We start from the raw sequence: 13883 nt of genomic DNA on the forward strand, positions 1-13883 counted from the left end.
GACACACATGCATGCACACATTCATATCAAACTTTGCATGTTCAACACTAAATACACTATAATCAAGCTTTAACCAATACATATAAACTAACATGCCCAATATTAAACTAGGTTACCTTGGATTTTTGGTTTTGTGACTAAGGGTTTGAGAATGAGAACTTGTGCAAGCTTAGAATCTTTTCCTTAGCCTCCTAATCATTGTTTCTTGATTATACTTCCATCCAAGACCCTTAACTAAGCTTAATGTGTGTGTAAGTTTGAAATGAAGGTGTGATGTCAAGTGGTGGTGGTGTGGCCGGTTTATGGAGGAGAGAAAGAGAGTGAGTAGGGTGATGAGTTGGTATATAGGATTTTATGTTGTAATAACAAAAATCTTCCAAGTAACATATCAATCATTGTGCATATTGTGAACTTGTTTGTGATTGGAGGGTTTGGGTGGTAGGGTTGGGTTTGGTCAGCCGAAAAGAGGGAGGGAAGGGGAAGGGTTGGGTGAATTATATATTGGTTAGTTTAGGTGATAAAGTTTAACGTAAAGCGTAAAATATATAGCCAAACGGAGTCCGTTTTTGATAATTTTCATCATACTTTGAGCGAATCTAGATTACATTCAATATCTACCTAAGAATTTAATTTTCTGAAAAACTTGGCGTCGGGCTCTTACGGTGTCCTCTACTAGCTTTCGGTTGCTTATTTTCTAATTTTCGCGATTCGAAACTTCTAAAATTAATTTATATACCATCTCTAATATCCAAATATAAACTTTAATTTTTCAAAGCCATTTACACACATTTAAGAATTTATCTGTTTCTAAGTCGTTACCTGAGGTCAATCTGTGCAGTTTTCGCTACACGACAAAATTGAACTTTTTCGAACTTAGTATTATAAAACTCAACTAAAATCAAAGACTTTGGACAATATTCTATATTAGATATTTATATATTTATTTTATTGATTGCTACATGATTACAGCTACGATTATTACCGGATTCGTCTAATTTATGGTGGTCGTCACATATATAACCATTACATTTTATTAATTTTCTTCCGAAATAATTTGTATATGCAGATTTTTTCTCTTAACAAAAAGATAAAGAACGTTAATGATTGATACTGGACGTTACGTGATGAGAAGGTATTTTTTAATTGTTATTTATATCATGATTGGATTATTTTTAACTATTTGGGTTTATTACAGATTTCAAAAGAGGATATTGACCTTATGACATCTAGGATCGTCTAATTCGTGTTAATTATTTTACAAAAACACTCCTCAGTCGCAGGTATATATCTATATCTATACTATATATAATATACCAGAGATGGACAAATTTAGACACTTCACATTAAGGTATTTACAAGCAATATTGCACGTAGTACAACCTTGATTGGGGGCAAAAGGGTCCTTGTAACTTTCAAACTCACGTGCTATTCAATTTTATTTAATATAGTTACAATATTGTCCCCTTAACAACATATGTAAATTTAAAGAATAGTTACAACTACGACCCTTAATCTTTTACCCGTATATCTAATTTTAGTTTTAATGTTTAACCCCCCCCCCCCCCACCCATGATTTTTAAACGTTAATAAAATTTTCACACTTTAATATTTTTTTCAATAAAATTACATCATAAAAACGAACATATTTTTATCTTTAATTTGAGTATGATATTGTTATAGTTTTTTTTTCAGTTAAAAAAAATAACAATTTACGTAAGTGTGTTTGAGGTCTGGTTTTGATTGTTTAAAATTAAACCATGAGCCAAACCGTCAGTAGCGGTGTTTGTCGTCGAAAACCAAAACAGAACCTTTGAAAATTAAACCTTTGAAAATTGAAAACGACCGGCCAAAAGTTAAAGAAAACAAATCAACTGTGAAATCAAACCGTTGATCGGTTTGAATGATTTTACGGCTTCAAACCTAACAATGAAATTCCCTAAACTTATTACGTGATTACTAAGGTTTTTCCCGCATGACGCAGACACCCGTCTAGTTTATGGTTATATAGGATGTTTATTTCTCTAGAACAAATCATATCAAATAAGATGATAAAAAGGAGTTCGGGATATATTTTATTCAATGACGGTCTTAAAACACACTTTGTTCTGTATCTTCATGTTTGTTCTATATCTTCAGGGTGCTCTTTTAAACAATACAATTTTATTAACCTTTCTATAACAATTTTATTACCTTGTGGGAATCATATGCGAGAAGATGAGCAAGTTCATGTCAGAAAATAACAGGACGGTTAGTGTCATCACAACTGCCTACCAATTTGTATTTTTTTAATTAACAGCTTAGTTACATCAGTTGATTTACAAAGTCAAACTACATTATATAATTTCATATTTATAATGTAAATGGCCGGGGTTTTAATCCAAAGATAATTTGTGCTGAATGATTGTTTACTGGGTTCATTAATGAATTTGTGGTTTTGGATTGTTATCTGGTTTGTTTTCTATTTGATTGTTTTGGTAAATACTTCGGGTCACAACAAACAAAGTTGCTTACTGCCACAATATTGAAGGAAGAGGTTCATTTTCATTAATCGGATTGGTTTGGTTATAAATATATGGTTAGTTTTCATTAATCGGTTTGATTCAAATTTCTTATTTGATTGATTTTGTATATCCTCAATTTCATAAAATTATAATGATCTTAATAAATTTTCAAGAAATGCCCATACCTGCACCGTTAAAATGAGGTTGTGCAAGACATTAATGACTGATTTTTGGTGTTATTTCCGGGTGAAGAAATTGAATACCTAAGTTATGACAGTATTGATAAATTAGATAGTGTTGATGATGATTACGATCCAGCTTTATACTCACCGGATTTTCTAAACGGCTTAAAAATGTCTAGAATGTCAAGCCATAGATTGGTTCTTAAAGTCGGTTTTTACTTTAATGTTACTAAGGAATATTGACCAGAAGAACAACGATGTGTAACGGAACTGGACTTAAAGTAATTCATCTGGGTAGGCGTGTTATTGAAGTAAAAGTAACTTTAGGTACTAATATTGATTATCACACATATATTACTTGTAGTGATCTAACGCATTCGGATAAGAAACTTCTGTTTAAGTTCAAGAAATGATAGTTTCCCGTTGTAGTTATTTTGCAATGACCACTGACAAAAATCAAGGCCACTCTCTAGAAAGAGTTTGCATATACTTGAGATACCCGGCTTTTATACATGGTTAACTATATGTAGTTTTATCAAGAGTGAAGAGTAGAGACGGTATTAAAATACTTATTTTAGATAAAAAGTTACAAATAAAACAACAAATATGGTTTATAAGGAAATAATTAGTAGTTTATGAAGATAATTATGTTTTAAAGATTTAAATTTTGTTTGTAAACGTTCTACTATCTAACTTCATTTTCTATAACTTAATGTTTTTCAGTATTTTTTTTCCGTATGAATATGAATTGCAATTATAAATCATGTTGCGGTCAAAACAAAAAACATATTCAAAAATATCTTGTCGTTTGAAAATATTGTGTACTTGACGATTTCTATATTTCCGTCCGTTTTGTACACGGTTCAATCACCTAGTTTTTTTACACCAAAACAGTTGTTCCAAGAACAACCACTACAGAAAACAGAATCACCACGGCAGTTTTTGGTGGTTGACCACTTGGTGAAGCCCGTGGTGGTGGTGCTGTCGCATTTCCAGATGGCGGAGATGGTATTCTGGAAGGAGGTATAGGTCCTTGAGCCACGTCAGCATCTTCCAAAACAGGATTAGGAGCCTCTGTTGGTGGCATCAGTTGAGGTGTCATGAACGAGAGTAATTGACCAGGCACTGCTGGACTCATGTATGATGGTCTTTGAGCTTCTGGTAATACTAGACAACGGTTTCCTAAATCCCAAAATGTAATGTAAACAAATTACAAAGCATGATCTAACAAACTGAAAATGATAAGTTTGGTTCTGAAAACTAATGATTTTGATCTAACAAGTGAAGGTTTACAAGATAGTAAACTTACTTCTGTATTTGGAAGCAGTAGCTGGATAAGATGTAATAACACCATCGACTTTAGCTCCATTAACGTACGAGTTAATTTCAACATACGGGTCTGAAAAGAAGTCCAATGGCTGTGAAACAAACTCATTGTTATAAAACTGCACATACACAGGGAGCTTGAAAGCGTGAAGCTTTGCAACAACACCAGTTTGATCACCAAGAAAGCCACTGGTTTTCGGAAACACAGATTCCTTCCCAATAATAACAGAATTGGCAAATTCACTGATATCCGCAATTGTTGAATTTAGGGCATCGCGTATATTCTCATAAACTTCATAAACAAGCTCATGCCTGTTACTTCTTGCCTTGAACAATTTCAGAACTGCACTATCCGATGACTGAATCAAGATTTTCTTGGTTCTATTGTTATTTATTGAAGATTTATTCAAGACGTCCATTACAGCATCTGTTACACTCAACCCCTGATTAGCAGATAAGTAAGCCGCATTCTGCAAGTTGTAAGAACGAAAATGGTATCACTTTTGTGTGATTAGCAGATAAATGAAATAACAAAGCGGTCATAATATGGACTCACCTTAATGTTGATCAAGACACCAGAAAGTGAAGTAGCATTACTAGCAATGTCTAAAAAGTCAGATAGTCTCATAAAGTTGCCATCATTAATAGCCCTTGGATTTCTTTGTAATGTGTAGTTTGTATATGGCGTGTAAATTACAGCTAAAACATTAAAATAAGAAACTAAGAAAAACTGGTATGTTAATGACATAAAAATAGCAGGTATAGTACTCACGTCGTAAACTCTGGATTTGATCCCATGTGAGACTGAATGTAAATATTCCAGCACCAGATTGAAGTTCAGGGATAGTTTTAATATTAGTAAATTCTGACTGCGCGACATTTGTTCTATCAAACAGGTTTATTGAACCTAAACAAATAGGTATCCCATCACTAGTTATTTGAACAGGACAATCAATAATATCTGCACCATCAGAAACAGCTTTTTCATATGCCAAATTAGTACACCCCGGGTAATCACCACTTGCTCCTTCATATGATATGATCAAAGGTTTTGTTTGAGTGTTCTTTTTCCCCAAGTTTGATAAACAATCTGTAGAATTACATAGAAATTAGCAACAAGAACAAAGAAAGAAAATCATGTTGATGACTTACCAAATGCTGCAGATGGAGTTATAGGGTTATCAGAAAGCACACCATCGACGGAAAACACACCATTATCAATATACTGAAGATACTCCTGTACAGGGTCATAACTGTAATTATACGGGAGTGGAATATCGTTTTGGAAATCCGAAGCAAAAACTTCTAGACCTGCTTTATGAGCATCGGTTATCAAAGTAGTAGCCGGCAGCAAATAGAAATCATCCCCGACAGGCCATATGTATGTCTTAGGAACAAGAATTCCTTGAGCAAATGTTGTGATCAATGTCAGATTCCTCAAAAGCGAACTGTATGTTTGGTTTGTCGTAGGCTCGGTGACATCCGGTCCAAGAAACCTCAAAACTAACTTGGTTGTTTTCGGACTGATTCTTGACGCAATACCTCTTAGAAAACTCACCTCAGGTGATGAAATGTAACTAATTGAAAGATTTCTTGAAGCAGCCAACACATAACTTGTCATGCTCAAGTTATGCTGGCTGTAAAACGCGGCATGCTCGATATTCAACCACAATCCCGCTATCGACTGTTTTGGTATAATTCGGGCAACGTCATTAACACTAAGAATTGAGGAAGTGCCATCAAAATATGGAGTTCTGGAGAAGATCCCCTGTATTACTGTTACAACATTCTTTCATTACTATTTACAAAACATTGACCAACTGTAAAACTGGAATAATAGTCACTAACAGTGTTGTAAAAATCGAGCCTACGCCGGTAAATCACCAAGATGGCCTAAGCCGTCTGTATACATTGTGATAGCCAATCAGCAATTGGTAGAGCTCATAGCACAATGTATAATGGTAAGAATAGACATATTAGACGTAGACTTAATACGGTACGACAACTAATATCTACTGGAATTATCACTGTTGACTATGTGAAGTCAAAGGATAATATTGCGGATCCGCTAACAAAAGGCCTAAGTAGAGAATTAGTTCAGAAGTCGTCCATGGGAATGGGACTGAAGCCCTTGAGAAATTAAAGTTCATGCGAAGGAAACCTAACTCAACAGACTGGAGATCCCAAGAGTTGAGTTCAATAGGAAAACCTAATTGTATGAATTAGTGCGGTCACTGTGGGGGGGATAACCCTACAATTTTAAGAGGGAGTTTACCACGTGGCAAGGTAACCTTCCTAGTCCATTCCTAAAAGTGACAAGTGTGAGGCTAAGCATATGGCTTTTAATGATTCGACCAAGGTAGTCATACATGGTTAATCACCTATGTGAGAGAGAAGTGGGGTCGCTTCGAAGGGTATTGTTGGGCACAATGCTTAATAGCTTTTGCAGAACCAGGCACATGTTCATGACCATAACGAACACAACTATGAGGACTTGACTTTGTCAGGGAGAGTCTTGTGTGAAGTGTATTGTCGTCTACACAAACGGCCTCGAGTTCAAAGACATCACCGTCTACTCAGAGCCAGTGGGCTAAGTATGCTTCATAAGCAAAGGTTCAAAGGATAGCACCTACCTATTGTATGCAAGATTCAACTGTTGAAATCTAATCGGAATAATGTTGTTTCGACCTCCATTCATGTGGGGGATTGTTGGAAGTTTTAAGTGTGTGAATGAAGGAAGTGGTGGAAGTGGTAAAGGTTTGTCCCACATCGGTTTGGGAACAAAATAATGAATGGTTTATAAGGTAGTGTGACCTTACACCCATTTGAATTCTTTATGACATGTTTCACCACAAGTTCTACGCGCGCAGGGGGTGCAAATTTGGATTTCTGGACTAGAAATCCATCGAACTCGTGCGTGCCCGCACGTCCCGCGGACACGAATGCAACTCCGAAAACCTGAGCCCGCGTGAGACGATTTTTTAAATTTATTTTTGAAATTCAAAATATGTTGGTCTAGTCAATACCATTAATAATCATAATGATTATGATTATTGTTATTCGGTTTTTCAATTCTTTATAAATGGTCATTAGATGAATATTATTATTGTTTAATATTCTTTAACGGTCATAACTAAGAATTGATTATATGGTTATGACTCTTGGTTATAAATACCATGACCAGATTCTAGTCAAGACACACAAAAAACAAACACACTTCATCTTCTTCATATTGAAACAGCGTTATTTCCGATTTCGTTTTAGGCGAATGTCCGAGTCCGGCAGAGCACCGATTCTGTTTCGAACCGGAGTACCCTGGGAACAGACCGAGAATCTGTTTAAGGGAATTGTGTTAAACACAAGCCCGGTTTACTGTGTTGATTATTTTATTATTTCTGTTGATTATTAATACAAGATTTCCAACATGTCCTTTACGTTACCATTTTATAACACTTTATATCACTGTGACATTCGTCATTTTTGAAACCCAAAAATCCGACCCATTTTAAATTTTCGACACCTTTCGGATCTTCATTTATTAATAAAATGGTGAATTGTTTTTGTATTTATGTTCATGATGTTGTTTATGTTTACAATGTTGTTTTTATTATTTATAATGGTACAAATTGAATTCTAAATATTATATCATCTTTCTTTAATCAATTGAGTCAAAGACATAATGGGTTATAAAAACATTCAATTTGTCAAAATCAATGATTTCAAGTCTTATGAATAGCCTCTTGACTAGCCATCAAATTAACTCACTTTGGCCTGTTATTAACAATTTTGAGCCTATATAAAGCTCGTTCATTCTCTACAAGTTCTTTGCACAACTAATTTACACTCAAAATTATTCAAGCTTGTTGATGTGCTTGAAGTAGTCAAATAATTATTAACTAAAATTATACTAATCTAGACACTAAGTAATACTCTAAACCCTTAAACTTAACTTAAACTACTAACCGGCAAGTGAACCGGTCGACTCTAGTATAGCTAAGTAAGTCCGGATATCGAACCCACGAGACTCTTTAAATTATGAAACTAGCAAATAAGACTCAACTACAAGACACGACTATTTATTAATAATATTTGAGGGGGAATTTAATACTAATAATTAAAACTCTAAATAATAAATAACTAATGATTACTTTACTATTAAACTAATATTAAACTAATTAAAACCTAACCCTAATTAATATAATAATAATAAAACATAAACATTACCTTAAACTTAATTAATTAATTAAACTTAAACCTAATCAATTTTAAACTAATAAACAATTAAACACTTATATTAATTCAGATGAAAAAAATAACTACCCAGGCCAGAATCCCCAAAGGTACGGTTATTAATTTAAATGGAAAAACGCAACTTATGGAACTGGGATCATAAGATCGACCCTTGACAGAAAACCCGAACAGGACCCTTGAACTTCAAGAAGACGCCTAGGGGTTTCTAACAAGTTTTAAAACTCACCAGTTTTATATTAAACTACCTTACGGTTATTTAATCGCTTATGTCTAAGTATCTTTTATGACGAAAACCTACCTTACAGCGCGGAATTCAAAGATAGTCAAGCAGATTCAATTAACTTAATAGACTAAGCTGACAATCAAACCTAGACAGACTCCTTACGAAGAACTAAATCTAGTAATCCCGACGAGCAAAGATCTATTAATAGCCTATCACCTTACAGCTTTTTAGACTAGCAGCTCACTTTTATCTGTTTACTTGATTTTATTGTTTCTATGATTTTAATCGATATTAATCACAAAGTAGTCAAGAACACACAGTAAATGACCTAACAAAACCCTATCCTATGAAACAATCAACAAGGGCTATGTGAAACACTAAATTCAAGTAAACAAAACCAAGTAATCATACGCGTCAATTAAATCAAACTCAACCGTTTACTTAGAACATAAAATCTATAACGAAACGAAAATCCAAATAAAATCAAACCGAACTAAGGTTCATCACGACCTAGGCAGTCTATGGAATTTAGCCTAGCATATTAAAATCTAAATCAAACAAAACAAATAATAACGAAAACATGGTGAAAGTAAAAGAAACGGGGAATCGAAGATGATAAAACCCGTAAACTCGAACGTGTAGCTCTTCACCGGATGTTCTCTCGCCTTCAAAATCACCATCAAACTCGTAAAATAGCTCCAAGAACTCTCTAAAATCGGCTGGTGGCTTTCGGTTCTGTCAGGTTTAAGTTAAAGGTGTTTAATAGCGAAAACAAGGCCCGACATTAAGCAAAAACGAATTAAAAACCCATCAGCAGCCCCTAGGCGCCGCGCTAAGGGCATTTGGCCTTCCCCCTTCGCGCGGCGCGGCGTGGTCCTCCAGGGGGCCGGTCAGACCGGTTCTCTGTTCTGGTTCTTCCTGACGCGTTCCAGATCTCTGTTTTGGCTCGTTTTAGCTCGTTTTTTGCCTTTTTTAATCACGATCAAATCCCGGAACCTACGACACACAAAAACGTTAGTAGTATACAAATCTTGACTAAAAACGAACAAAAACAATTAAAATATAAAATAAAATAAACAAGGGAAACATATATATTTAGCATTATATCAAATATCCCCACACTTATTCTTTTTTCGTCCCTGAAAAAGTTTGATGCAGTTGGATCAGAATCGGAAAATTAAAGTCTAACAAACATATAGGTTAATTTTTTAAAGCTCAGAAAAACGCAAAAACCGTGATCACCGATATTGTTGTCCACTTAAACCCATGCCTTAATTTTTACCGGGACAAATATGATCCGACAATTTTTTACTCAGTGGTTTACACAGTTAAGACCCGCTTATTTTCAGCTTTTACCGGACCAGACCACCCCAACTTGACTTAAGCCTTAAAATTAGCAAATTTAAAACTTTTGTTGCTCTATTTTTTCATGAATAGTTAAGACGATCAACGGTATTGTTTTTCCACCTAAGCTTAAGCATCAAAATCTACCAAGCAGCCATTAGATACGATTAAAGTTCAATTAATTTATAGCTAGTGTTTCCCACAACATGACATACCCCCGTTATCAAGCAACACCCCAAATCCCTCACCATAGGTGAGTATGCAAAATTTCATCCGTAGGGCTTACATGTAGCGTGTCCCTTGTGGTCCGTTTCTTAATGGTAATGAGACGCGAGCAAGGGGACCCCACATGGCTAACAGCATGGACGATCAAGTCTGTAGTGAATTTTGTACTTTTGTACTTTTGTGATCATGTTTATAAACTTATAAGGGTTTGCTCTTTTTGGCTTAATTTTAAATATTTACAACCCCATTTGGAATTATGAATACCCAGATGAATAGTCGGCATACAGACCCATGGTCTCCGGACCCGAAGCATCCCATCAATATAGGATTTAAGGTTATAAAACCATACGCCGATGAGGTGTAAAACACTAAACTAGCAGTTTTAAGTTTATATCACAGGCTACACGGCATACTCGAATGTTAAACCTACCCAAGCATCATATGATAACGTATTCAGATTTTTAAAATTTATGATATTTTTAATTTTTCATACCAAAATTTGAGGCTTGAGTATGGCCCGACCTTTCATTACTTATTTTCCAAGGACAAAACGCTTTACCCACAAGAGATTTACGTTTTAACCATTTTATCAAATTTTCCCTTTCATTTTCAAGGCTGAGCCTACCGACACACCCCGAGTTAAGTGTGTTTTCTATTATTTATCTCATATTATTAGTAGTTTGAAAAACCAATTTCCGATAAAATCATCATCTCCCACTTTAACGCAACAAAAACTAGACTCAACGGACATTTTTAAAACATTTTTCAATTTTTTTTTTCAAATTTTTAAAATTATTTTAATTTTTATTTTTTTTTAAATTTAAACATAAACTTGATTTAAACTACGACTCAAATATCTTATCCCTACACTTAAATTTTGCATTGTCCTCAATGCAATGATAAGGACGACTTAAAACAAAAATAAAATAAAGTCGGACTATAAAAACTAAGACTCTAAAAATTAAAACAAAAGCAAAATAAAAAGTTAACAAGCTAGATAATGGAAAAGACTTAGCTGGTAATATGCGAATGAAACATGATACCAGAGTCTTCTTCCATGAATGCCCTCCAACTATCAACGTGCTTAGAAAATGGTAACTACTTCTCTCTCACACGACCGTAAGCGGCAAAAATTCAACAATATCTAATAATATATCTTATCAAGCTGATAGATATTAAGCAATTAAAGTGTTTTCACCAACCGACAAAAATATATAAAATTATCATGAATAATTAGCAGCAAATAATAAATATAAAGTATACGGCTCAACTGCTCCATCCCCACACTTTTCTTTTTCAATTTACTCAACCTTGGGGATTCGTCTCTCTAGCTCACTCAGTCTCTCTTCAAATCTAGCAAAACTCAAAAACACCAAAACAAAGAAAAGCTACAAAAAAACTACGTTAGTGGCTCGATTAAATATACAAACTTTGCGAAACCTCCCCACACTTGAACTTAATCAGGAGGTTTCTCCTTGATTTGGACCCTGTCCGTTTAGTTCCACCCGGAATTTATCAAACAGTAATATATCAATGGTGGAACAACAAAATGATAAATTAGAATTAAAAATCAGTAACGGGTCAGACCACCTATATTTAAACTTACCTGGCAAGAGCTGAATGTGTTGTAAGTATTGAGAAGACTGGTCGTTTTTGACATTTAATGGCTTTTTCACTCCCGTAGACCATCTACTAAAGTATATGCAACTTCGGTTTTCAGGTAGCCTATCATCCTCGGCCTTATCCCATTGTTTTGATTCTTGATCAGCATTCAAAACACAGTCCACGAGCCGACAATGGTGTTCTTCCTCTAACACCACATCCTCATTTACACTATCCTCTACAAGGAGGGCCTCGAAAAACGCAACATCCTCATTAACGTCTAATGTGTCTCCCCCGTCATAATCCGACAATCCATCCAACTCCAGATTCAAGAATTCATCTTCCTCATTAAGCTCATTATCAACCTTAACCATATCCTCAACACCAAACATTAGCTCGAGTGACTCTCCCAATTCCGTCTCTTCCTCAAACACAGGTTTCACCATAATTGATCTCAGATATGCAACCCACTCCTCCTCGTCACAATCATCATCGGAGTCACTACAAAACTCAGTACAATTAGTAACACATACCTGTGAAACCTGAGGTGGGACTTCATCAACCACTCGTGTCTCCGTATCCGGGATGATCTCATCTTCTTCATCTACATATTCCATGATTGGCTCTTTCCCTTCTTCTGGAAACGTCAGGAACAACTCGCCCAACCGATTCATGTATCCCAAATAGTTGCCTTCCGCATAATACCTATAACCAGGTGTCGGTTGCTCCTCCAGCTGCACACTCTCCTCTTCGTTTATCTCATAATCAAAGTCACTCCAAAAATTAATAATAGCATGTGAAACCGGAGGTGGGACTTCAACATCCATTTTTGTCTCCATTACTTGAATGATCTCCTTATCTAAGTGCTCAACATATTCCAAGGATCTCAACCTCTCCATTTCATCTTCTTCATCCAGTCTCCTAGAAATTTCTTCTACTTAACGTTGGAGATCTATAATAATATCCTGGTGATTTTTGAAGATGGTATCATGCTCAACGAGCATCTTTTGGGTATCTGTAGCCATGTATTGGACCAACATCTTTTCTATCCTACCCATAGCAGCTACATCCTCATCAGAAAGGCTTTTAGAAAATTGATCATAACACTGCTCCTGGTTTTGCTGAGGTTGCTGATACGAATTATCAAAATAATACGGAAAAGGTCCCTGTGAAAAATTTTGTACCGGCTGCACAGAAGGGTTAGTACGATTATATGGACATGCACTAGTCATATGACAACCAACGCATCTATAACAAATAAAGCGAGAACCCTTGTATGGACAATCATAGTGTAAATGAGGCTCACCACACGTATGACAATTAAGGTTACTATTGTATGGACATTTAATGGTAGAGTGAGGTCCATTACAAATTTGACACATAATTACAAGAATCTAAACAAGCAAAAGACACGGACAACTAGACACCTACGACTCAAAAAAAATTAATAAATTAACACGTAATTATCTAATTAACTAAAACCCTAAAAACTCAAAACCAAAAACAAAATAGCACGTATATAGCAAGTAAGTCCAATCAAAGCTAGCAACGCAATCGTCAAAAGTCCCCGGCAACGGCGCCAAAAACTTGATGTGCTTGAAGTAGTCAAATAATTATTAACTAAAATTATACTAATCTAGACACTAAGTAATACTCTAGGCCCTTAAACTTAACTTAAACTACTAACCGGCAAGTGAACTGGTCGACTCTAGTACAGCTAAGTAAGTCCGGATATCGAACCCACGAGACTCTTTAAATTACGAAACTAGCAAATAAGACTCAACTACAAGACACGACTATTTATTAATAATATTTGAGGGGGAATTTAATACTAATAATTAAAACTCTAAATAATAAATAACTAATGATTACTTTACTATTAAACTAATATTAAACTAATTAAAACCTAACCCTAATTAATATAATAATTATAAAACATAATCATTACCTTAAACTTAATTAATTAATTAAACTTAAACCTAATCAATTTTAAACTAATAAACAATTAAACACTTATGTTAATTCAGATGACAAAAATAACTACTCAGGCCAGAATCCCCAAAGGTACGGTTATTAATTTAAATGGAAAAACGCAAGTTATGGAACCGGGATCATAAGATAGACCCTTGACAGAAAACCCGAACAGGACCCTTGAACTTCAAGAAGACGCCTATGGGTTTCTAACAAGTTTTAAGACTCACCAGTTTTATATTAAACTTCCTTACGGTT

General features: G+C 34.9%; 2 protein-coding genes across 2 annotated transcripts; both read right to left on the minus strand.

Moving 5' to 3' along the window:
* Nucleotides 1–3478: 3478 nt before the first annotated feature.
* LOC143633719 (glycerophosphodiester phosphodiesterase GDPDL3-like) lies at nt 3479–5921 on the minus strand. Its single transcript, XM_077101968.1, has 6 exons — nt 5883–5921; nt 5162–5798; nt 4782–5099; nt 4566–4708; nt 3993–4479; nt 3479–3865 (listed from the first exon to the last, which is right to left on the minus strand). The coding sequence occupies exons 1-6, from the start codon at nt 5919–5921 to the stop codon at nt 3564–3566; spliced, it is 1926 nt and encodes a 641-aa protein (XP_076958083.1). The 3' UTR covers nt 3479–3563.
* Nucleotides 5922–10998: 5077 nt separating this feature from the next.
* LOC143633705 (uncharacterized) lies at nt 10999–12975 on the minus strand. The gene is made up of 3 exons (XM_077101956.1): nt 12188–12975; nt 11659–12079; nt 10999–11006 (listed from the first exon to the last, which is right to left on the minus strand). The coding sequence occupies exons 1-3, from the start codon at nt 12551–12553 to the stop codon at nt 10999–11001; spliced, it is 795 nt and encodes a 264-aa protein (XP_076958071.1). The 5' UTR covers nt 12554–12975.
* Nucleotides 12976–13883: the final 908 nt, after the last annotated feature.

The sequence above is a fragment of the Bidens hawaiensis genome, unplaced genomic scaffold (assembly GCF_021521415.1).
Source record: "Bidens hawaiensis isolate Kalapana, Puna unplaced genomic scaffold, B.hawaiensis_p1.1 tig00006862_1, whole genome shotgun sequence".
Classification (NCBI taxonomy): domain Eukaryota; kingdom Viridiplantae; phylum Streptophyta; class Magnoliopsida; order Asterales; family Asteraceae; genus Bidens; species Bidens hawaiensis.